The sequence below is a fragment of the Falco cherrug genome, chromosome 3 (genome assembly GCF_023634085.1).
Source record: "Falco cherrug isolate bFalChe1 chromosome 3, bFalChe1.pri, whole genome shotgun sequence".
In the NCBI taxonomy this organism is placed as follows: Eukaryota; Metazoa; Chordata; class Aves; order Falconiformes; family Falconidae; genus Falco; species Falco cherrug.
The window spans coordinates 83,368,943-83,395,902 of record NC_073699.1 but is presented as its reverse complement, the minus strand read 5'-3'; the positions used below and the strand labels follow the sequence as shown (position 1 = coordinate 83,395,902).

Sequence of the window (26,960 nt, the reverse complement as noted above, 5' to 3'; positions counted from 1 at the left end):
CGCGGTTCTTCTGCCACTGCTTCCTGTCCCCCTAAAACACCCTTCACTCCCACTGGCCATGCACCTTCCTCCCGCTCGTCTATTCCATCACGCGTGCTAATACTTTTAAATTATTGTTTTTTAAAGTGCTTCTAAAATTTACTTCCAGAAGGTGTGGTGCGTTAGGAAGTTGTCATATAGCTTGTAAAGCAGCTAGAGGAATAAGGCATCATTTCTTTGCCAGGATTTTTGTCAGTGTCAGGCCGTGTGCTTGGATAAGTCTTTTCAGAGCTGTCAAAAAGCAGAAGGTTCTGGGAAACATGCCAACCAGGGCCCATCCCACCACCTCCAGCAGGAGAATGGGACAAGCCTGGAGACTGTGGCCAGATCCAACCAAGAATCTGGATCATAGGTGATACCATGGCAGTGAGGCAGGTCTGAGGTCCAGCTGGGAAGCCAAGCCACTGGCCAGGGTTAGGATTGGGTTCAGTGGTCACTGCGTAGGTCTGTAGCAACAGGGCTAAGGCCAGAATCTGGTCCACACATTGAGATCTAGACCAAGGGGTTTATGGTGGGCCAGGGACAAGGCCGAGCACTTCTTCAACAGCTTAGGCAGGGGTTGAAGGTCCCTGGCAGAGCTTAAATAGAGATCCTGGGCCCGTGGGTGTGGGTAGAGGTCTCAGGTGAGGCTGGTTGGGGCCATTAGGGCTTCATGAGTGTCCCCAGGGCTCTGGCGACTTGTAGGGAGTTTGGAGGGCAGTATTTACTTTTTGTATTTGGAGTACCAGCATTTACAGTAGTCCTAATTCACTGCTTTTCTCCAGTACCACTGGAGTTACATCTGCACCAAATGGAAACAGTTTCTTTGAGAACTGGGGTCAGTGCATTTAGCAGGCTGAGTAAATATTCCACGTGCAGTAACTGCTACAAAATTTACCTTGTTTTTTTCTCCAGAGTACCAGTAAACAGTTTCTCAGTTTTTTCTAATTTAAATTAATTGATGCTTATTAATAGTCTAATATTTTACTTTCTTAATGGCCCAGCTCATATGTAAAATGAATATATGTGTAGTCTTAGTAAAAATTAAAATTAGTTGGTTTACACCTTGTGTGCATTTGTTTTTATAAAAGTGCATGCTCATGTCACTTTCATGTCTTTAGGGGCATAAATAAGGGATTCAATTTCCACAGCCAACATCGTGACAAACATTGAAAAAGTTTTTCAACAAATGATGATTTCAGTAGAAGTCCAGTGCATAACTCCATAGAAAGCAAACACAGAAAAGGCAGTGTATAGCTGAAATAAATTCACCAAATGTGAATACATATTCAGTCTGAGAGTATTTGTTCACGCGTTAAGAGCTAAACGTTTGTCTAGGTTATGTTTGTTTTACCTCATGAAAGCCATGATCCTATCATGGTTAATGTATCAGACATCTCCATGCTTGCTGGTCATTCCCTTGAAATCAATGGCGATGATTGCCAATTTATTGTTGCAGGTAGGTTAAGCTGTTGCATGCTTTGCTGCTAAAGGGGTGTGGGGGGGAAACAGTTGAGAGATAGCAGCAGAGACGTATTACAAAGCAAATTTACCTTGTAGAAATAGGTCAAAAGAGTAGCCTATGCGCTTTTAGGTAGAATTTGGTGAGGGAGTAAAAATAGTATTTTAACAAAATGTGCTAATCAGGTAAAGTAATTTCCAGTGAAGGATAAAATACCCAGTAAAGGATAAGACTCCAGGTGGAAGACATTCTGTTGAGTTCCTTAAGGGCTTAAAAATTTCTGATTTTTTCCTGTATGAGAAATATTCGCCAAAGCTGATGGAAAACTCTTTAGAATGAGTGAAAATATTTCTCCTCTCATTTCTGTGGAAGATATTGTGGATATGGGCTCATTAAGTCGACCGGTCTCCCTCCTATCTGTGCAGAAATGAGGGACATTAGAATGAGAATCCCTTGCTTTCAGTGAATGTAGTTATCTTTCATTACTAAGAAAAAAAAGCATCGCAAATCAGAAGTTGAAAAATAAATTGGCTGCAGGTGTGGAATAAACATTTGAAAGTCCTGGAAATTTTGAGGTATGTAAGATTAGAAGCAGTACATTTTGTCACCTTTTTTTTTTTTTTTTTTTTTTTTTTTTTTTTTTTTTTTCCCCTGTACACAATCCTCAGCATATACTCAGAGCATTTGGGCTTGTTTCCATAAGTTTCCTCCTCCAAAGGAGGAACTGATGAGAGTCAAGTGCCTGCTCTTTGTAGCACGGCTTGTTTCTGAGCAGCGTGAACAAGCCTGGTCCCCTTCAGCAGAGCAGATCAAACACCACAAGGCTTTGGGCTTGCTTGCACTCCTGTGGCTGTCTTGTCTGTTGGGAATTGTGTGCTCCCCATTCTCCTTGCTCTCCCTGCTCCCTCCTCTTCCATGGAAACCCCTGGGAGCCCTGGCCCCCACCACCTTCCACAGTCTGCTGGGTGGGGATTTCTGTCAACTCAGCAATCTCAGTACAGTAAGACATGTGTGTGCATCATGTGTCTGCCTTCAATTAAAGGAATCCAGCATTCCCATCAACCTCAGTATAGTCTGTGCTTCCCAGTAAGTCCCCAGCTGGTAATCATGAATACCCATCACATAACAATATATGGCATTGGAATGGGCAGACAGTGATGAAGGTTTGTTTTTCTTAAGTACATTGCTAGTATAATATAGTTCAAAATTAAGAACTATGTGTTTAAATTAAATAGCACCTCCCTGTGGAATAAAAAAAGACACATTTTTAACTGTCATGCAGTTAGCCTACGTGGCAACACTGAAATAAATTGATGTTTTACTGAAGACTGAACTTCATAGGAACAAGAGTAGTAATTCCAGTTGTACTGGAATTTCCTGGGGGGAGAAAAATTAAAAATAAAGAAAAAAAATAATTACTGTAGGAGCTAGTGGTTATGGACACAACTGGACAGAGAATGTTCTCCTTTCCTCCAGTATGACAATTTCTTTATTAGGGCATTTGAACTTGGAACCACTGCAAGAGGGAGCGGGAAGGGTCACTGTACAAACCCACATTTCTCAAGGCTGTTCTCCCTTCTGACCTCATTGCAGTTAGATTAGGGGAGAGGACAGTGGCTTCACAGATTCCAGTTTCTTGCATTGCATGTTTTGTTGAATTACTGTAAAATGTTAGCCCTGTGGGTCCTGAGAACAAAATTAAGAGGGGAAGACAGAGCAAAAGGGAAAAAGGGTTACTGAGTGACTTGAAATGCAGCCAAGAAGAGATATAATGAAACTTGGCTCAAAGCCCTGTGCTTTGCACAGCTTTCAAAGATCAATTGCAGGGATGTCTCTAGCTGTGAAACATACCTGATGTTTTCGGAAGCTGGCTGGCAGAAAAGAAAATAAGATTCTACTTGTATGCTGTGCTGTTGGGGTTTCTTTTTTCTTTTCCTGGGGGGGAAAAAAAAAAAAAAAAAAAAAAGAAGGAAAATTTGACACTCTCTTCTGTTGTTCCCTTTTTTTTTTTTTTTTTAAAGTATCCTAAATTGAAGTTAAGTAGCTTGCATAGACATTTTAGGGCTTTTTTCTCGTTTCATCTTGTAGTTTCAACTGCATCTTTAAATGCCATTGGTTAACAGAATTGCCAGCCTTTGAAGTGCTTGCTGTGTCAGTTGTTAGATTTCTTTTCTGTCTTCTGCTCAAGTGAGGGAGCAGGTGACAGGGCACAATGACACTCAAAGAGGCACTGCATAGTGTCAGGAGTCTCATCTAAGTGAGATTTGTCACACCTAACTTAAGGTGTCCACAAATATGAGCGCTTATGTTTGAGTCAGGTGTTTGAACTTCCATTAGTCTGTAGAAGTCAAGTCAATACAGGCTGTGGTAAACAGAGTGATTTGTCTCCTTCTACTGTATATTTCTAAATTTGCTCAAATTAATCATTCTAGTCTCCTTAGCTTGTATTGACAAAATTTTCATTGGCTGTAATGGGAGCTTAGATGGCCTCCCACACAGCCTTTACAGTGAACGGACAGAAATCCTATATTGAGGGCTGTATTTGTATGACCTACAGTAGTCATTTGCTTTCATGTGACATAAATCATAGAATCATAGGATCATTTAGGCTGGAAAAGACCTTTAGGTTCATCAAGTCCAACCATGTTCTTAAAAGGGCTGTTTCTTTCCATGAATTGCTGCTCAAGTTTAGATGACTACTTCATTTATAGACAGCTACACTGTACATACCTATATTTTAAGGTGAGTCCCATGCTTAATTTTACTTCTAGTGTGGCTGAATATTGGTAATTCTTAACTTCATGGCAGGCTTGCTTTATCCTGTGTATGTCCCTCGAATGAACTTAGCACATTTCCATTAAGAACTAATTAAATTATACAAAATATGTACTAATTTGACTAAATAAATGGTGATGTTACACCTATGTTTCATTGGGTACACATTCTCAACAAATGATCACAGAGACAAACTATCACAAACATTCACATAAATGACTGCATGTGACAAAGGATGTGTGCAGCTGTTGGAGTTTTGGGGGAAGAATATCCAGGCACAGAACATTCCTATGCATCTTTAGTGATGGAATAATGTGAATTGTGAATTGCAAATATAGAACATGCAGGAGGGGGAAAAAAAGTAGTTTATGTATAAGCTACTGTTGAAAAACATTCACCCAAATCATGCGCTGAAGAATTCTGAGATAGCAGATTCATGAATGTTGAGCATTTGGGGTTTTTTTTCCTCAGTTTAATGGTAAACAGCAGGTGAGGTCAATACAAGCTGTTAATACTTTCCTTAACTATATAGAAACACAAAACTAGATGTCACTACCCTATTTACCCCACGCTCGAGTTTTTAAATTTTTATGGAGCTGCTAAGGAGAAATTCTGAATCATAGACTGCAGCATATGTGATAAACCTACTTTTGTATATTACATACACAAATAACATTTTTTTCCCATGAAATTCTGAATGTGCAGATTCCCTTGTAATGAAGAATTAGAGCTTGAGGATCTTGGGGCTTTCTGGAAAAAAAGAAAAAAAAAAAGTGGTTGTAGTTATTCTGGTTGAAAATGACAAATTTATACTGTCGTTTGTCTTTTTGTAGAATATGAATTACTGAAGCATAAGAATCAGTTTTCATTGCAGGAGAGAGTGAAATGATGGAAACTTGTTAGAAGGGCAAGAAGACAGTGAGTTTTGAATGGCTGGTGTAAAAAATGAGGAAATATTGTAACAGATTTGTTTGTTCACGACAGTCAGTAGTTGGAACAAGAGCCATCCAGCTGCATCCATAAAATATTAGAGCACTCCTTCAGGGTTGTGTTTTCTGAGTATCTGTTGTAGCTTTGCTTTATCTGAAATAACAACTTGGTCTCTTTAAGAGCCCCAGTCACACTTGCTGGTGGCCCAAATCCTTTGGACCTGTGTAGAGGGTCCTTACTAAGCAGCATATGCTCCAGCTAGAGTTGTTGTACGGCGCACTCAAAAAATCAGGAACCTTAGGGTTTTAAAAAAGATGAAAAAACTCACTAAAACTTGGCACCCTCCCACATATCTCAATTCTTGTTATAATAATGGCAGCTCAGTAGCAAAATATTCCTGCTTCCCTCAAGAACTTAGTAGGCCTCTGAAGCAGTTTGCCACTCACTGGGAAATCCTTCAAAGATTATCGTAGCTAAAAGCACCCTTTAAAAGGTAAAGTAATAACATTATGAGAGCAGTACAGTTCTTTATGCTTAGAATGAATGTTTTAGCTTTTGTTTTACCCATAAATGTGGAGACACTGTGGAAAACAAAAAGCAAGTTTAGATCTCTGAAAAGGAGAGAGGGAGCCTAATCGATGCTTAGCTGGAGACTGATAAAAGACAGCATGCTTGCATAAATGGTTGCCTTCCATTTGGATGACTCACTTCTGCCCCAGATGTATAGCCACAACTGTTTTTAATAAAGTAGTTGTCAACCTTACTTACGTGCTCACAGTACAATAGCATGGTTGTATTGCATGGTTTGTATAAAGGCACTGAATAAAGCAAACAAACGCTTCACCCACGCAATTGCAGCCAAAAATAAAATCTCAAATGTTTAAACACTCTGTGCAGTGTGACAACTGTTAGTTCAGTGTGTTATGAATAGAGAGGGGGCCCTTGTATAAAATATTTCCCTGTACAAACATCTGTCTGAATAAGGCAAATTAGGGACTTTGGGGGGAGATCTTGTCTTGGTACTAAATAGGTTTTTTTTCCTCCTTGTTTGCCTCTTCTCACAGGTACTGCAATGAGCATTTGTTGTGCCCACCTCATGTGTTTTGGACAGGCTGGGGTCCGTGGGAGCGCTGCACTGCTCAGTGTGGAGGAGGGATCCAGGCACGGCGTAGGACATGTGAAAATGGTCCTGACTGTCCCGGCTGCAGTGTGGTAAGTAATTCTCAGCTTTACCTTTAGCAAATATCTACAGCCGTATGCCAAGGATGTCTCTGTCCATAGGGCATCTGTGTATCTCTGTATGTTCTGCACCTAATGTGAACACCACATGTGGTCACCAGAGTGTGTTTGTCTCCATGTTCCTCATGTATGCTGAAATTCACACAGTTTATCAGTCAGAAATGTATATTAAGCTTTTTCACAATATCATTTAGAATATGAGCTTCCTGAGCCAAGGTTGATGCAGATGTGGATGTGTCCTTGGCATGTTTATAGTGTTTTTTATTTTTATCACCAGAGTACATAGGAACTCTAGCTATGAGCTCAGGACTCCAGTGTATCAGGTCCTGTACAGCACAGAAAAGATAAGTTTATAATCAAAATGCATAAGAGGTCAGTAAGTGAACACAGGGAACCACTGGGAAGTGCTGAAGGAAGCTTGAATAGTGATAGTGATCTTAGCATAGCAGCAGCAGAGCAGGTGTCAGGCTTTGAAGCTACGGTGGGATAATTTTGAATGAAGTACTTTATGGATACCCAATTTATGGATACATATGGGAAAGCATATAGGGTTTTTTTCCTGTACCTGAACAAATATAGGTGGTAGGTTTCATGTAATGGGAACATCAAAATAGGAATTGCTTTCTTAAAGGTGAATGAGGTGATGCACAGTGGTATAGGGGTGAAGGAGAAAAACATAGCAGACACATGTAGAGAGCAGGGTGACACATTCACTGCAGTACACTGGGAAGATAACCTTAGTATGAGTATTCCTGAATAGATAACACTATCAAAGCCAGAGGAAAGAATATTATTGCAGGACAATGAGAAACTGAAGGGAAGTCTTAGCAAGTGTAGGTGAACGTCAGAAGATGAACCTTGGGGTGCTGTTTCATGATAATTTGAAATCTAGTGGTAGATTGTCACTGAAGGGGGAATTATGTAGAAAGCATAACCTGGTTGAAAGCTTCAAGTGGGCAAACTGCAGAAGACAGTTTCTGCAGGTGAATGACAGATGATGGTGTTAATCTCCACAGTGATGAAGAATGAACACAGTTCAAAGGAAAAATGAGAGTTTGGTTTTAGCATGTTATGCTTAATGGCCAGGCCTAATATTGTACACTGAGAAACATCTACTCAGTTTTGTTCCAGAATATTAAAGAGGTAGAAGAAAAATACGTTTTTTGCCCCACATATTAAACCAATTTTTACATGCCTTCATTTCCAAGACTAAGCATAATTCTGAGGTTTGTCATCATCTGTGGTCTATTTGTTAGACTGACAGTATTTCAAGACTAAAGAAAGGATCATTTATTACCTTTTTCTAATTTTAAGGTTTTGTGCATTTTCCCAGGTTTTGTTCTTTTTAACATTTGTCTTGATGGTAGAATAGCATTTTCAGTAGATTGAAAATGTGCAGCAGGTTTGTTCTTGTCTTTCAGTTGAACTTTAAGAATTAGCCTAATAACTTCGAATTATCCCAAGTTTTCCAAAATATTTGTCTCCCCCTGATGGTATATAATAAAGCAGACATATGGTCTAGATCTATTGTTAAACCTTCCTGACTAGCACAGAAAAGAGCAAAATCTGAAGCTTTTCCATCTCTGTCATCCCTGTTTATCCCATAATAATATTTGTGAAAGAAAGCAGTATTTTGTTTTGCACAAAATCTTCCCATGGTCTGATATGAAAATACATAGCTCTAATTTTTAAAGGAAGCTCCATGAGAAAAGTAAGAAAATCTTTGGTGTAAAAATTTCTTAATTAAAATTGCTTGGAGATTAATGTTTCTTGGTTTTTGTAACTTATTACCAGTCCTAGCACGTTGTCTCTCCTGTGTCATGAAACAGTTACTAGTTCAGCTATAGAAATGTTTTGGAGGGTTGTTTTTATTAATTATTGTGTTGATGGTTTCAAAAAAGGCGCTTAGCTTTGGAGTACATAGTTGTCTTGCTAATACTTGGCACCAATGGAAACCAACCTAAAGTAGAAATCCTCCATAAACCCTGGTGTTCTTGAAAGACAAAGGACTTGGGTGTAAAGTCTATGCTCTCTTTAAGTTTTAGTGAATTTGAACCTGGAAGCTACCTGTCTTGAGTCAAAAGTTTTGTAGCTGTAGTAGGACCTTGTCTGTCATGTACCTGGAGAAAAAGGTACTTTAATTCTTCTAAGAATTTGTTTCATTAATGTATGAAAGAACACTGAGATATTTTTATGCCTTCTTATAATTGTTGAATGCATGAAATATTTATTTATATTAATACAATGGTAACGAATGAGGAGCATGAATATCAAAAATTGTCTACTTATCAGAGGTTCTTCTGCTTCAACCAAATTATCATTTTTATTGTTGTAGGTATGTAGCCTTCAAAACAATTAGAATTTTGGATTTTTACCATAATGAATAAAGGAGAATTATTGTGCCTTGTTACTACTAATTTCCCGTCTTTACTGGGTTTAGTGATACTTAACCTAGGTGGTGAAAAATATGTACTGAATTTAATTTGTTTTTTAAACCTTTTCTTCTGAGTATCTCAGAACAGTTGGAAAGCTAAATCATTTCAGGAAAAGTTGCAATGAAAGTGTTAGTAATCTACCCTGTCTACCAAGTATCCAGTCTGGAGTAAAAGATGTTATAAGCCAAACTTTCACCAAGTGAATTAAAGGCATAACTGAGAATAGACTCAGGGACTTAAAATGTTCAATTCTCTTTAAACCATTAGATGATATCTTTAATTTAAAAGGATACTCTCCAGGTTTCTTTTTTACTTTCAGTGAGGATGAGCTCTGGGAAATTGTCACAATGTTTGAACAGCATGATTTGCCATAGACCTTCTGCAGCTCTGTGGTTCAGAGTCTGCGGTCTTTAAAGTCAAGACTTGTGTTTGTAAAAAGTGGGAAAGAAAAATGGGTAGATAGAGTACTGGAGAACAGGTTATTTAGGAAGATAATAAGTATGTTAAGTTTCATTTATGAAAAGGTATTTTTGACATGTAAGAGGTGTGGACTAAATGCTGTCTTGTGGCCCCTTTCAACTATGCTGATTCTTTGTTTTTAGAACCATTTTTCAGTGGGAGGTCAGGGGAGAAAAGCAACAACTGTTTTTATAAGGTTTAAGAAAGGAAGTCTTACAGCTTGTTTGCCAGCAGAATCAGGGCACCAGATTTATGTTGTAGGAGAACCTACCTCTTCTGTTTTCTAGCCGGCAACCAGACTGTGAGGCTGCAGTATAGGTAATCCTAATCTATTCAGCTGTTTGCATTTGGCAGCTTTTACCATATTCCTGGCTATTGTCTGTGTCCACCTGATGATTTATACCACGTAATTTTTATTAAGCATTTTTCCTTCCTTTTAGTTTGGTTGTATTGCTCTTAGTCTGTAATATCACAGCAGGTGGCTACTGCCTGTGTTTTGCTTTTTGCATGTTTCTCGTCACTTTGTTTCTTGTCTTTATCTGTCTTATAGCAGAAATTAACCAGGGCACTTGAATATTTCTTTTATCATGTCTCAGTGGAGAGTTCCCTGCAATTATCACAACTTTAGCACCTTATAAAATAATAATGATAATAATAATGAATCTTTTGATGCATACAAATATTCCAAAGAGAGAAAAACATGATGATATTTTAAATATGCATCTCTTGCTGAAGTGCAATCATTACATTAAGATAGATGGCTAGAGACTTAAGACTGAAATAATTTACACTGAATACAGAAAACCATAAATTGCTATGATGTGGGAGAATTAGACCACAGAGACTCCTAAAGGTCAAAAAGATGAAGGTTGAAATCAAAATCTGGAGCCATAAGGACCTGTCAAAGTCTTTATGTTAATTAAAGTTAGTAAAGAATGCTTGAAATTGTCTAGTAAGACATAGGACTATCACAGCCAAATTTAAGAGCAGCTAAAATCTGGTAATAGAAAGCTTAAGTGGATCATGAAACAGGTATTACTCTCATGTATTCGGGTGATACATGTGCTAGAGAAGGAACTGTGGAATTCTGTGGACTGTGCTAATATGACTCAGAGGACAAATATCTTCAGATTTTACAGCGTACTCAGATAAGTTGTACATTTGCTTCAGAAAATGCTTCTTTTCCCCTGAGAAGCATAATCTCAGTTGAATTTGCCTCAGGCCAGTAATAAAAAATAACTTTTTTAAAGAATTATTGCTAGAATAAGAAATCTAGTTTGAGGCTGAAGTTGAGGGGCATACTTTGCATATATTTGTGTTCTCATTTCAGTTATGCTAACATATGCGTCAATTTTAGATTTTGCAATGGGAGACTGGTAAAATGTATATACCAAAACAAAGCATGCAGGGTTTTGCTATGGAGTGAAATAAAAGGAGGAATTTTGTTTATTTCTTAGAAATAGTTGCTAGTGTTGCATTAATCTTTTTTTATTATTATTATTTCAACATTCCAGCAGTGTCCTGAACACCGCTGAACACAAACTTTGGGAAAAAAACCAACTATCTGTATTCTAAAGTTTCTATTATAACACAAGATTAAAAAAAAAGTATTGGTAAAGAAAATGTCAGAAATCTTTTCTTTCATTAAGTTTTTAAAGGGAATTTGAAGATGGAAGGTTTTCAGAAGTACTTTATCCATCAGAAGGAAGAGTCTGCCTTTAAAATATTTGCCATCTCACAAAACAAACTCCAAATGCTAGTCTAGAGAAAAGGGACCAGAAGAGAAGAGAAGATTGTTAATATGCTTTTTTGATGGTTCTTTTTTAAGTTTCCATTTGACCTCTTTCTTTTAAAAAAAAATAAAATAATGCATCTATTGCAAAAATCAGAAAACATACTCATAAGCACGAGGTACAAAAATTGTACTTTTTATATGACATTTGCCTACTTCATCCTCATTTCTTTTTCAATCCTTTTTTTCTGTCTATAATGTAAACACCATTGATTATTAGCTATTTTTTGTATGTTTTAAAAGGTTAGCAAAGTATGTCTTCTTTTGATGCTGCATATGCTATGGTGATTATAAGAATGCCAAGTAATTAAAGAGAGTAAAACAAACAAAAAAAATCACAAGTAATAGTTTCAGAAAATGCTAACACATAATTGATCAATGGTATATGTGGTGCCCAACTTTGTCAGTAGAGTTATTAACTTGGCATGCATAGTCAAGGTAAAGAAGAAATATAAACTGGTTGAACTGATGTGCATATATATCCAGATGTCATGTGTTCAAGGTACTCTTTAGCTACACATCCAGCGATCATTTTCCTGTTTTGTTTAATTTTGAAAGAGAGTTTAAAACTCTCAATAAACTGCAAAGTTGTTTGCTTTGTTGCTTAAAACAAAGCAGTGTGAAGCATCCATTTTTTGAGAAGCATGTAATTTCAAAAATAATTATAAACCAAGAAATAAATCTTCAGCTGCTGGAAAACCGTTCCTTCTCCACTTCAAGCAATTCAGTTCAACCTGTGACAATTGACACTGCCTGCAGTTCTGTTCTGAGGTTCCTATAGCAAGCTCTTTCAGGAACTTCCAAGTCATTTACAGCAAGTTCTTTTGTGGACCAGTGTCAGTTGGTTTGAAATCTCTCTCAAATCTAGTTAGAATGGTTCTCCAAAGTGAGTATTCTCACATTCAAGAGCTTTGCCTTTGACATATGTGCACTTGATTCAGAAGTCCAAATCTTATTTAAAAAAAAAAAAAAAAAAAAAAAAAAGGAAACAATTTTACTGTAACTGTGCACAAACTCTCGTTCTTTCAAGGTTTGGGATGTAGGTAACAGCCAACATGTCACTCCAGGTCAGGTGATAGCCAAGTGTTTTCATCCACTTAGAGGGTTGTATTGATCAGATAGGAGACCTGACCTTCTACATCCAGAATTTGCCACGTTGGTTTCCTAAAACACCAAGCTCACCAGAGTGCATCCTGTTGCAGGTACTGCTACTTATTGCGGTTTTCAGCAGCTGCCATGCTGTAGATGTAGTCTTTGTTATTACTTAGAGGTAGTACCTCACACCTGGCTGTATGAGGCTCTGTGTTTGCATTGTGATCATTACTGCATCTGGTAACCACAGAAAACAGAAGTATCTGAAACCACCTTCTTTCTACACCCAACAGGCACTGCATTGGGCTCAAGGGCTCAGCATTATGAGACATGAGCTTCTACTTCCCTTTGACTAGGCTTGGTTTTTTGAATATTAATGAGAAAGGAGAAAGATTTTTAGGAAGAAAGGATGTCAGGTGCTGAGGTTTTGTGCTGCACCAATGTTACAATGAATTAACGAGTGCTACTGAAGCTGGAGGATATTTCCTGGGGAATCAAGCTTCATCCAGCCAGAGATTTTTTCATTGCTGTGGACCTAAAACATTTAGTTATCTCTGGAGAGAAACCCATAACTCTCATTGAACACTAAAAATCAAAACAAAAAGTAGTAGGCATGGTTTTAGCATAGTTTCATCAAGTAATAGGGCATACAGGATCATATTGTAGTCTGACAGGTATTCTTACTCTTGTGCCTATTAGGAAGGAACCCACTCCCCTATTACAACTGTTTGACTGGAGGGTAGTCTTAGATGACGACATGGAATTGAAACAAGTTGCATGAAAAACAGTGGCCCAATAAATGATGAAATCTTAAATTTGTTCCCACTTTGAGAAACAGAGTTGCAGCTCTGTCCCTTACTTGGTCCAAGTGGCATCAGGTGCTGCTCTATGCGTGTACATGTTAGCACACGTATAGCTTGTGACTAGCTGCTGCATGTCTTTTAATTTTTAGCTGTAGGATGCAGGAGATATTGGAAGGGGAAATGAGAAAAGGAAAAATTTAAAAGACTTGAAATACAAACTTGTAGGAAATCAGGCTTCATTAGTTCCCGTGCTTATGCATCTACTTATTTAGCTTTATTTGATACATAAGTAGTATTCCCATGAAATCAGAACTGAAATAAAAAGGGAGAACCATTAAAAAAATAAATAAAAAATAAAAAAAGAGGTTACAGAGAGATTTCAGCAGACTCAGGGAATGGGTAATTTAGTGGCAATTGGAATATTTGAGGGAATTTAAGCCAAATAAGAACAACAGATATAACATCCAGTGTTTTTACCAATCATTTCTGGGAGGAAGTTTCTTCCTATTCTCCAGCTAGCAATCACAGAAGTAGGATGCAACAGATGATAGCTGTCTAGTAGCCCATCTAGTATTTTCTGTACTGTCTCAGAGTCCTGGCTCAGCCCAGTAAGGGCCCTGTCTTCAGTTGCAACCAGTTCTCGGTGCCAAAAAGAAGGCAGGGAATAAGGTGAAAACTATTTAGGCAGTTTTGCATATGCAAAATAATCCTTCTTGACTCCTGAAGGCATGTAGCTGAAACTCAAAATATGACAGTTGGTTATAGTAATTGCTACACTATAGAAATACAACAATTTATAAAAGATAAATTTAGGAAGGAAGAAGAAACAACAAAATCCCAGAGTACTGGAAAGTCTAAAGCTGTATTTAATACATTTTTTTAGTTTTGTTTTGCTTTTAAAAAGGAACAAATATATAACAAGCTTCTTGATTGATGGAGGTAGAGATGGGCTGATTCACCTGATCTCTGATTTTCAAATTTCTGAACAACTCAGTCCCTTAAGATATTACCAATATAGACCACTAAATACCTTTCTAGCATTGTTCTTCAAGAAGATAACAGGGGCTTCTGACAATCAAAATGGAGCAGCTTCAAAGTATATGGTATTAAATTTGTGATACGGTGGTACAAAAAAAAAATCATTAAAGCGATACACCAGAAGAAGGTATAGGAATTAAAAGGTGGATATAGCTAACTGGACATAGCAGTGGGTTGTCCTGGCCAGGGTAAATGTCAGCTAATTGAGAGGTTACTCTAGATTTCCTAAAGGAATTACTTTAGGCAGATATTACTTAGTAGTGTTTTTAGTGATTTTGGCAGACAAATTTGGTTTACGTTTGCTGGTGACCTGAAATTGTGGGGCATAATCAATACAAAGGTTGATTTGCATGTCATATAGGAGGCACTAGATATTTTGAGGGATAAAGTAATAGAAGTGAAGTGAGTTGTGTCATAATTGCAAAGTCGTAAACAACATAAAGTTAACAAAAACTCCTGCTCTCACCTTGAAGCACAGTGAGGAACAAGACAGAAGAATGACCCTGTTGCATGGGCTCTTTATGGAACTAGCTATAAGCCAGAAAAGTTGTGCAGCAGTGAAAAACGTAGATTCAGTTTCAGCATCTGGGATGTTTCAGCAAGGTATTTCTGGTAAAGAAAAAAAGGTAGTCTGGAGATTCATATAAACTCATATAAATTTCATATCAGTCTCAGAAGGCATGACTGTAACAGTCTGGACTGAAGCTAGTTGAAATCACACTTTGTTTCACATATTGCAAGTAATGCAATTTCTCTACCGCTGCTGTTATCTTCAAAGCTGAGCTTATTTTGAAGCTGAATTTATCTGACACCATTGGATCAATGACTGAAGTCATGGAAGCTCATTATAATTTCATCTACAAATTTTCAAAGTCTCTTCTGTTACAAAGATATGTCTTTGTAAGTACGCAGAAACCTTTATTTTACTGTAAGCAGTTCAGTAACAATCTTAAGTTATTGTGCATTTGCAATCAAAATGGAAAAAAAGGTTGCATGAAGCATGGCATTGACAATGACCTCAGAAATATGATAGAGCTGTTACATAAAATTATTCTTTAGCCACACTTACTGTTCCTAAAGGATATGACAAATAATGGAAGTAAGCTGAGCCCTGGAAAGTGTCCTAAAGAAAAAAATTGGAATTCTAATAAGTCAGGGTAGGCTGGGTTCTAGTGTATGAAGGACTAATATATAAATTAATGATAGGTTTAGAGAGGGAACACTGGCATTTTTGTGCACTCTGTCTCATGATATACTGAATTTTAAGGAAATATGAAGCCAATTAAAAGAATTAATTTCTCTCCAGGGCATTGTTAAATGATATAGAATCATAGAATCATTTAGGATCATCAAGTCCAACTGTTAACCCAGGACTGCCAAGTATAACTTATTGCAAGAAACTGTTGAGACTTAAATCTCAAGAATCAAAAAAACCCTACACTAAAATTGTGCAGGACATCAGGATGAACTACTGTTGTAATATACATAAAAAAAAAAAAAACCACACAAAAAACAAACCACCACCAACAAACCAACCCTAAAAACATTTTAGGTAGCTTAGTAAATTACATTTTAAAGTTTTAAATATTTTTCTGAATATTAACAGTCAGATTGGCAGCTGTACTCTGGGCATTCCACTTATTTCTGTGCTGACCTTTGATGACAACCAGGAACAGCATGTCTGATCTAGAATGGCATTTTCAATGTTCCTTTTTCTAAGTGAGTATTGAATCAGCTTGCAACAAATTGTCCCTCTGAGTTATTTTGTTCCTTTTACGTTTAGCCACCTCTAGTTAAAATGCTACAGAGCAAACACAGTAATTGTGTTTACACATTTTATACCAAGAAGTGTGCTCACATCTAGACCTGGTGGTTAACACGGAGCCGAGTGTTGTTTCAGTGTTCTTCGCTTTGACCTCAGTAAACTGAGGGACAGATGAAGCCTGAATAAGCAATATGTGCTGTTGCCATTATAGCTTCAGAACTGCAGCAACTGTTGAAGAGTGTAAGACTGATTCGTTGGCTGAGTTAATTGGAAGCAGTCCTTAGCCATCCAAGTGCAATTAAATGGAACTCCATCCAAATTAATTATATTTATCTGCCGGCTTTTGTTTTCACTTAGTCTCAAAGCATTATAGTAGCTTTTGATTTATTACACTGTGGAAGGATTTTGCTTTTTGTTGAAAATAGGGGCAGGCAGCTCTATTCTTGCCCAGGTTATTTCAGGTTAGGACATAATTAAAAAAAATAATAAAATTCAAGTATTTATTAATGGAATTATTAAAACTGCCTGTTTTTTGATCCTGGGTTGATTCCCTCATCACTTCCACATTCAGTTGTTGGCTTAGAAGACTTTTGCACTAATACTACAGCCACCAAATAAAAGGCATTAAGTTATTCAAAGCCTCTGACATTCATCTTGAGCAATCATGTTCACGAGCATTAAAAAAGGCAAACATACATTTTCATTGTGTTTTTTTATAACTTATTTTGTATCTACAGGATGTTGTGACTCAGTCTGTTGCAGCATTCTGAAATAATGATATTTAGGCCTGAATATTCTAGTAGGTGGGATTGTATTCTTCACGTCTGAGAATATAAACTCAAACACTGAGCTCATTTACCAGCTTACACAGTGATTTGTCCTTGCTTGAAGGGCAGAATGTATTTTCACAGTCTCCCTGTCAGGACCTTTTATGGTACTTGAAAGCAGCATCATGTTGCATATTTCTGCCACAGAAATGCAGGTGAAAATAAAATTATTAATCCTGCAGAGTCCAGAACAGATTTTTCTCTCATTCAGCAATACTTGTTGTATCATTTGAAACATCAGAAAGGTGAATGAGTTTGAAGTCATAAAAATAGGCCTTTTAGTTTACATTAAGAAAATCTCCAACTTTGTTACTTATAACAATTTCTAGTGTGAGAGATCAGTAAAGCACTTAACTACTTAGTGAAGATAAAGGGGTTGGTTTATCTTTTGTTTGAAATTGATGAAGCCCCTATGCAGACTGGGAGTGGTCCAGAAATAGGTCAGCCCCAAATTGTAGTTCCTTGCTTTGTCAGAGAGGCTCTAGAGGGAGAAAAGCAGCTGTAGATCATACCTTTATTTTTCAGCTATCTAATTCAGAGAAAGGACAGACTCACTTTCATCTCTTTCGGATTTGAATCAATCTCCAGAAGGAAAAGTGGAAAAGAAACAACAGACTTGATATGCTAACTCTGCTAGCAATTTAATTGCATTTAAAATTAAGAGGAGTTGACCAGGTCCTCAGCTGACACAAACTGATGAAACCCTGTTGATTCCCTCTAGGATGCATGAGAAAATGTGCAGGTTGCAGCATGACATATTGATCTCCAAACTGTGAACTTGGAGATCCTAAATGCCTTCATGGTCCCTAGCTCGGGGTACCCTCACTGGCAGCTCGTTGTGCAGTTCATCCTGCTGTGCAGGTTGCCAGGCGTTTCTTCCTCAACATGCCAGCTAGGAGGCTGCACAAGTATTGAGGAGAAGCAGGCTTTGTCGGAGATAACACCTGAACATCTCATTTCCTTCGTGGATTAGAGAGGAAAAGGAAACTTAAATCTCTCCCTAGATTCTATGGTACTACAGCTACTTTGCCAGTTATGTAGACTGGATGGCCAGGCAACAGGTCAGATACAAGCCTGTTAGGTAGCCAACATCGGTGCACTGCTCAACATGATTCCCTTCTGTGTGATTGCTCCTTTACTCACAAGCAATCCCATTTGCAGAACATGAGGATTATTTACGAAGGTAGTGGCAAATTCCAAGATTCTTTATAAAAAGCCATTTACATGTCTGTGCTTGTGAGGACGTTGTATATGGCTCATATCTGTAATGTGGGAGCTTGGATAATGTGGCTTTACCAACTTACTGTTCCGGTAATGACTTACTACTGTGGATGTACCTTTTACTTGCAAAAATGTCATTTCCCACAGCTGAGTTTATTCTGTCCTCATCCCAATCAACACAAGCTATGTGAAAAACATGAGAGTTAGTCAATAGACCCACGTCTCTGGGTGTTGCCTGACTTAGCTAAGTCTTTTCACAGCCTTGAATGAAATCAGCCAGCAGAAGTCCAGAGAGTGTATCTGGCTGTTACTCTGTCTAGAAATCCAAGACCTATAATCCTGCTTTAATCTGAAATGAAGTATGTTCCCTCTATTTAAAGCACAAAAAGTGATTCCGTCAGAAGTTTCAAAACGTTTCAGGCAGTTGCTCACGAAAGTAGCAGTATACTATATGCTTTCACATAGAAGCATATAACTCTCTTTGCAAATTCACTAAGATCCTTATTAAAAATAATTAATTTATGTGTCCTGTCCTTTATTGAAAGGCTGATCCAGAATCCCCATTCACATATGGAAGCATTTGTGTGAGATAGCTTGGCAGCATGAATATTTTGTTAAAGAGGGTTTAAAGTACTTAGAAAAAGAAGTAGTATCAGTGCGTATCATCTTATTCTGAAATGGAGGGCTAAAAGGAATATTAGACATATAGTGAAATCTAGCATCAGCAATTTGGTATGAAGTATAAAAATGATCCATTACACAAAATGAGAGAAAAAAGTCAAAAGATGGATTATAGGAATTAATTCATCTAAAACCTTGCTGGGGGTCATATAAATGTAATTTTTTTTAAAAAAAGTAAAGAATGCAGTTTCATTTGGTGTCTTTAGTTAAGGAAATGTTTTCACTTCTTTCTTCTGTTTTCAGAATGATTGGCAATTTATTTACTGGATAGTTTTCTAAGTAAAACTGAAGAAGTGTAATACTATGAGATGCCCTAAGTATAAAGTCAAATCTGACTTTCCATGATAGTCCCGAAATGTCAAGAAAAACTAACTTATGTTGCCATAAACTTCACAGAAAGAAAAATATGTATGAGCAGAATTTTCTGTGTTGTAAGAGGCAGGGTAGGGTGAAATGTGGAGAAGAAAGGAAAATAAAATCATGAGAGTGCAAGATTTAAAAAAGAAGTATTTGTCTTTGCTAAAGTCACGGAAGGACTTTGCCTAAAATAGTCAGACAAATAGAAATGGAATTGGACTATTAATCTTTTGCCTCTGATAAGGTAGGCACCCTTGATTATTTTGGGGAAATTTATTTATGAGTTTAGTTCTTAGAACTGCATTCTCCCTGCAGTACCAGCCTGATACAGTGTGCCGTTCCTTAATTGTATACTTACCCTTTCCCTTTTCCCCTGCAATGCCCCCTTCAAACATTTTCCTGAAAGTAGACAGCATATTCAATACTACAGTGCTTCTCATGCTGTTCAATATATTTAACCACACAGGTCCCAGCATAGACCCATGTTGGATACCTTCCATTTTGAAAACTGACCATTTATTCCTCTCTTCTATTTCCCATCTTTTAAGCAGCTAATTATCTGTGAAAGGATAATAGTTTTTCTCTTAGCTTGTGGCTGCAAGCTTCCCTAAGAAAGTTTGAAAGACATTGCGAAATGTCTTCTTGAATTGGAAGTAAACTGTATCAGCTTACCTCCTGTATCCATATTTGTTGACTTCTTCAGAGACTGATGTCTTCATGGCTTCCTTTAATAATAATATTTTTTTTAAAAAAACACCAAAAACCAAGGTATATAATTTTGTTCTCCAGTAGATGTATTTGTTCATGTATCCGCTAATTTCATGTCATGATTTCCTCTGATTTTGCCAATTCAGATGGGATGCTCATTGTTTTATAGTTCCCCTGAACTTCTTGAAGTATTTTTAAAAATGGTGTTTACCATCTTCCAGGTCTCAGCAAGAACCTATGTGCCACTAGTATCAGTTTACTTTTTTCTGTCTCCTTAGTTATATTCTTTGGTAACAGGTTTTTTTTCTTTTTGCCTATTTGTTCCACAGCCTGCTGTGGTCTTGCCATTTATAAATGCCCCTTCTGTGCCTTCATAATATACTGGGCCTATCGACTCTGCACCCATCTTTCTGTCCCTAGTATGCTTGAAATAGGATTGAGCTTAAGCTTTTATACCTTTTGAAATTCCACCTTGAATTCTTTTCTGGTCACTTTTATTGTGTTTTTACCTTTAATATGCAGGATTTCATGAGTCTTTCCATTTACTTTTTGTTTGTACTCAGCTTCAGCTTTTTGAAGAGTGGCTTCATGCCTTTGCTGACCTTTCTCTCTTTACTGGTTAGTTCTGGTGATTTTTTTGCTCATCCTCAGATTTCTTGATTGACAGCAAGCATTTCCTCTCTGCCTCTAATACAGTGTCCATGATGAGCTTCCCCCCAGTAGCACTCTGCTGGTTCATGTCCCTGATTCAGGTCGCTCATCCATAGTTGTACTGAACTCAGTTATCTTCTTTGTTCATTTCTATTGCAGAGAAGAGGTCAGGGACTAGTCCCTTAATACTTTTCTCTTGAGTAGAATCACCTCCCAAGAGAGCAGAAAGCAGCAGAGAAAATTCTTTTATGCTTCTCTGGGGAAAAAGAAAAAAAGTTGGCCAAAATACAGTAATTTTTGTCACTGTATCCATACTTCTTAACCTTGGTCACATAAACCAGGAACCTAGCCTGCTTACTCAAGGATGAAGGATGAGATCCTGAAGGAGACTTGTTTGGAACTGCTGAACTGGGCAAACTGAATTTAAAAACCCAAAGCACCCTCTCCCCCACACTTGCGCCCTGATAAGCATATCATGGCTATGAGAGGTCAGACAAGAGGACTCAGAATCTATGAAGTTTTAAAGTCATGGAGAAAATACACCTTTTGGTTCCTGTAGCTTTTCAAAAGTGTGTTATCCTTCATACGGACTCACAGACATGCAGAGTGGTTTTTGTCCTTGATTGTCACATCTAAAATGGGGCCCCATCCAAAAGGCATTGAAGTCAATTTAGTCTTCCTTTGATTTCAGTGGCATCTGGGTCAGTTTCAGACTTACTCTCATTCTGACTGCTTTTTAAAAAAAGGTAAGGGCTTGCTCATAAATGGATTCCCAACAACCAAGGAATTGGTTAGCATTGCAATCAGAGATAGTTTTTATGAGTTGGATGAAAGTGGCTTTTGTTTGTTGGCTGGTTTAATTGTCTTTCTAGGCATCTTTTTCCCTCTACAGAGTTCAATAAGTATTGCCAAGTTTGTTTTTTTTTTTAAAACTAGCTTAATAGTGTAAAATTGTCACTTATCAAGATCCAGTAAAAAAGATGTCCTGTGAAGCTTTGAAGTTGCCATGATGTTTTAGTGAAATGCCATTAAAGGCTGTGGGAGAATGTACAGTCCCTGATGAATTCACTTTCCGACTCTGTAAATGCACAAAATCAAGTACTTACTCATTGGAATAAGAAATGTGATTAAAAAAATAAAAGCTCCAAACCCCACAGCTGGAGCACAGATGCTAACAAACATAACTTTGAAGCTTCGCAGATGATTTTGAATACAAAGCTGTTCCAATTGATTCCTTCCCTACATTTTCCTTGGAAAAATGTTAACTGCTCTGTGGTTTGTTTGTTGGTTTTTTTAAGTGGTGAAGAGATTATACAAGTTCATAAAGAAAGGGTTTTCATAAATGGATCCATTCTTATTTGATTCCGTTAATTAAAGTTAACAAACCATATGTCCATATATTTTTAAGTGTACAGTACAAACATTCAGGGCTTGTCTGGATGTGAGTTTTGATAGGTATTGTTTCTGTTTATGCTCTGATAGTATAAAATTTTCAGAGTTGAACCTTCAGGAGTTTTCTATGTCAGACGACTAGTTTTTTTAACCTCAGACAAGCAGATAGGCCTTTAAAGGCCACCTCTAAAACTTTCTTGCTAAAATCTAACAGTGGAGTCTAACTTTCAGTTAGTGTTGGTGTTATGGAAGGTATGTATCCATATATATAGGTATATCTGTGGTGTCTTTTGGATTGTAAGTACGTGTTTTTAAATGTGTGTGTGCTCAGGACATACATGATAGTTGAGTGTATTGTAAGCTTTTAGTAAGAATCAAGAGCACAGCTGTATCAGGAGTGAAAAGGACATCCATGTTCTGGGGACCAGCTTAATCCGGGTTTGTCTGGGTCACGGCCTGAGGTAAGAGATACTGAAGGAGAAGGCTACAGAACTGACTGCAAAATGGTTAAAAGGACTTTTTAGCTTTGACTTGACTGAATCGCTGTAATTCATGCTGGGGTCAGGCTCTTCTTTGGAGAATGCGTATGCATCTAGGTTTCATGAAAGCCATTTTGTTGTGTAGAGGTGACTTAACAGAAAGAGTGACTTTACCAGTTTCAGTTAGTGGCTTAGTTCACGGTATTGTTCTCATTTCTCTTATTTTGAATAGTACCAATCATTACATGAGTTTGGGGTTATTTCAGTCATCGAAAACAGCAAAGTATGAACGACATCTATGAATTGCTGCCAATAAAATTGGCATCTCGGTCACCATAAGTCCTATACAGTCCCAACTATAATTGAAAACATTGCATAACAGGACTTTCAATCATTATATTGGCAGTATTCCAGGTTACACAGGCAGATTAGACAAAAGGCAGCATTAGGAAACATAAAGGTTTATCTTAAATAGCCTGTTAAGTAACAATGCTGTTATTTTCTGATCAGGAACCAAGGAGCAATAACTGTAATGCCCATTGTACTGGAAGACATCTTCCTGACTTTCTGAATTACGATGTCCCCATTTTCTTTACCCTTAAATGGTGCCTAGGGCAAAACAGTGCACATTCAAGGTTTTAAAGTACTGTAATTAATGTTAAAATGATTTAGAGGAAAGTATTCTCAACACTTTTTAAAATTCAGATCATTCTGTAAATAGTCTAAAAATTACAAATAAATGTGGGGAATATGTATTGGTGAAGGAGAAGCAAACTAAACAGCTGGTAGTGTATGACTGAAGTGGAGTTTTACCTATATTAGCACATCCTACTAGAGCTGAATTGTGCTGGGACTTCTATTGCTGTTCTCTTCTCCCCGTTACCTAAAATGTTTTAACTTCCCATGCAGTTTTTTATTTGTAAAAATCATTATATGCTAGGTCTTCACAACATAACAAATAACGTGAATAATTTCACCCTTCTCAGCAAAAAAAAAAGAAGATAAGGGACACTGTTTTTCACTCACCACTGTCCAAGCCTTTGATGGGGTTGATTTGTACTGAGAAGTGTTGGAGCTGAACTTCCCCCTTTCCTCTGCTAATCTGAGGGCCAGTGGCTGGCTGCCTGCAGATGAGAATCAGGTAGCTCTACCTGATTCGGGCCTCATGCTCATTCCTTACATTATGATTTACAGTATTCCCCTTGGTGCTGGTAAGGATTCCTTTCTGTCACTTTTCTTCACTCCAGCATTGAAATGACATGCTATGAATGAGAAGTCTGGTTTTGATTCTTTTCTGAAAATGGTATGTAAATGGAAGCTAGAAGCTCTATGGAAAAAAAAAAATAATTAAAAATGTCAATGTCTGCCTTACAACAATCCCCAGACCTTTATGAAAGCAATCCAGTATTACTCAGAAATAAATTTTAATGCTTTTGAGTAGCTCTCTCCATTGTTATCCCAGGTCTCCATACTAGATTTCCATTTTACAGTCCTATCTGCATCCTCCATGTTGGATGAGTGTAATTACAATATAATCACAATCAGGGAGGCCAGGATGTTCGTAGGTCTCTGCTGATATCACATGATAACAAAGATTAGATATGGAGGACAGAGAAAAAGCCTTCCAAGAGGTCAGGGTAATAGTTGCTACATCTTACTATTGATTCTTCCAAAGGCCACCTTTAAGTCTCTGAAGTAAACATTTGTTCCCTCTTTCCTGGACACTTAAGACTTTTTAAAATATTGTGCTGAAGAGATTCATTTGCAAAGCAAAAATAATCTTTATTTTCTGATCCATAAACAGAAAAAATGCACCATAGCTCTTTTTCTCCTGTCAGTTGTAAAGATTGTTTTGCATTTCTGCATTCTGAGTGCCTCTACATTTCTTAGCAATTGTCTTTGCCACTGGTACTCACTACTAGAAATACACCTGCAGAGAAGAAAAATCAAACAGAAAAGTAACGAATATTGTTATCAGTTCAGGTTCTTTATATTGTTAATAGACACGAGTATTCATACTTTTCCTCAAACTTAACTCTGCCGCACCCCTCACCCCCAATATCCTTTCCCCCATTTGGGATGCTTTCAAGTAATATGTAGGTGTATTTATTTTGTGCTTATTTGTCCACGTATATTTTGACCCAGGACATCTAAGTTTGTAGAATTTGAAAATTTTATTTTGTCCAACAGCATCTGGATTTTTGTTTTCCATTTTCTCATTTAATTTTATAGTTCTGAATTCAAAGGTACTGGTGGCAAATCAGTTTAATATAACTGTTGATAATGGTAGAATCTTTATCACAATAACAGCAAAGAATAATTTTAAAATTTTTCTTTTAGATTTAAAAAATGACAAAGTTGCAAACTCAGGAATTCCAGTGCATGATCTAATGACAATAATAGAATTAAAATTGTCCATGCAAATTTAAAAATACTCTTAACCATATAATATTTTAGGATAAATTTCTTGCAGTCAAGTTAGAGAATAGATTGCTTGGACTCCTACCTGTTTATTAACACTCACAATCCTGTTACAGGCAAAAAAGAATACACCATTCATGCAAAGCCAAGAATTTATTCTTAGTCTAATTACAGTCTCAGTGGTCATAACAGTCATAATAGCCTTATGCAGGTAACATAAGGACACAAACTTTTAGTCTCCCGCTCTCGCTGGTGTTAGGCCTGCCCTGCCACTGCCCCTCTGTGTGTTAAGGTTGATGGTTTCAGCCTGGGGGTGGGTTTACAGGGACTGTTCAGCATACAAGTCCATTGCCAGAAGTATGACATTGATGTTGATGGTTTCTTTCTTCTCACTTTAGAATGTGGTTGGGATCTTTCTTGTGTTTTCTAACAGGCTCTGCACCTTGCTTATTATTCATTGGTCTGCAAGTCCATATTGCATCTGAATTTACTGTGTAGTGTGTGTTTTACATATGTTGGATGCTTGTTCTTTGTTCTCTTTGCTACCCCTAGGGCTTGGCAAGAATGACTTGATTTACCTTGCTGCTGAGGTTGCATTCCTTTGATGACCAGTAACTGGCCATCAGTGAGTTTTTTATAGCCCCTGGACTTCAGGTATTGTCCTCTGCCAGTTCTTTCAAAGCTTCTGATAATCCTCTGTGCTGTGTTTTGTTAAGAGGGTCTGATAGGTCATTCTACCCACAGTGACTACATGTTACAAATACCCCTTAATTACAAAGTATATATCACTACAGACATTACATCACACAATGATACAGAGCTAATGAAAAGTTAAAACAAAGTAGTTAATAGAGATCTGGTAATTAAATAATTGCTATTGGATGCAAAGCAAATCTTCAGGCAGACAAGACAAGCACAGGCAAAACCCAACAGGTTCCTGAAGCCTGTGTTAGCTTAATGCAAAACCTGTAGCCTGTTACAAACAGCAGTTACTCTCTATGTACTGAGCTACAAAGCTAGGAAGCATGTTAGTGATCTAGTTATGATTAGATTTCAGATGCACCAACCATGTTGGAATGCGAGAATGGCTCCTTAGAAGGTTTGGTGGTACTTGCCATAGTCATGAAAAGAAAACAAAACACATTGAATTTTCAGTATTTTAATCTCTTAGTATTCACATCAACATCTCAGAAATCCCATTTCAGCTAGGGATTGTGATAGTGACCTTGATTTGAAATAAGTTTTCTGCTTCTTGAATTTGTGCAGTGGACTTCACATCCACTGGAATAAATTACATCATGAGCTTCTCATTCTTAATACTGGCTAGTAGTCTTATCCCATGGGCAAATAAAGATACATCTGGGGTTTTTGGTCCTGGTAGGGGAAGACTGACCATTCTTATTTAACTACTGATTAGGTAACTCCCTTGATTGAATGCAACTGTTATATATTCACATCTCATAATCTGTGCTGCTAGGAAGGCCTGCATTTGCTCTGTTTGCCAGAAATAAGATGGTACGCTGTATTGATAAAACTACATAATCTTAACATTACGTGTCGGTGTTTCTGATCAAAAGCCCCTCCAAGCTAGATCCTTCTGTTTATCACTGAATTAAAGTAGATATAAAATACACAGCTCTCCTTCTTATTGCTGTTTTTAAACTCCCGTGCCTAAAATTGTAATATTTTTTTTTTAAATTAATGATCTTTAGTGTATAAAAGGACACATGGGACCTTATTAAGAGTCACAAAGAAATCTGAATTTGTCATTTGTGTAAATCCATGTGACCCTCTACTAAGGAATTGCTTTGTTTCATTAGAAATGCATACAATCTGTGAACCCACTTGTCCTTCCTTCTGTCAGTAGAAAGGGAAAGGGAGGCTTTTTCAGATAAAACACAACTTTAGGATGTGAATAATAATCACATCTAATACTATTATAGCACAAGGTGTGGTTATAGAATCATAGAATGGTTTGGGTTGGAAGGGACCTTAAAAACCACCTGGTTCCAACCCCCCTGCCGTGGGCAGGGACACCTTCCACTAGACCAGGTCATTCAAAGCCCCATCCAGCCTGGCCGGAACACTTCCAGGGATGGGGCATCCACAGCTGCTCTGGTCAACCTGTTCCTGTGTCTCACCATCTTCACAGTGAAGAATTTCTTTTTAATATCTAATCTAACTCTACCCTCTTTCAGTTTAAAGGCATTCTGTCTTGTCCTATCACTACATGCCCTTGTAAAAAGTCTCTCTTCAGATTTCCAGGTTCCTGTATCTCAGCTTCCTTCTGTGTTAAGAATTGTTCTGTGACGCTAAACTAATGGAAGGAATGATGGGGATGTAAAGTATTTGAGGATGGTATTCTTATTTGAAATACTGAATGATTTAAATTATTTTGAGGTTTAATGTCACCGA

At 37.5% G+C, this 26,960-nt stretch overlaps 1 protein-coding gene across 5 annotated transcripts in view; it reads left to right on the top strand.

Annotated features, from left to right (window-relative positions):
• SEMA5A (semaphorin 5A) overlaps window positions 1-26,960 on the top strand; it is a 350,426-nt gene that overhangs the window by 264,256 nt on the left and 59,210 nt on the right. For all 5 annotated transcript variants that reach the window (XM_027798610.2, XM_055705236.1, XM_055705237.1 and 2 more), the window contains exon 16: window positions 6,250-6,397. In XM_027798610.2, coding sequence (XP_027654411.1) covers window positions 6,250-6,397 — 148 coding nt within the window. The remainder of the gene's footprint in view (window positions 1-6,249; window positions 6,398-26,960) is intronic.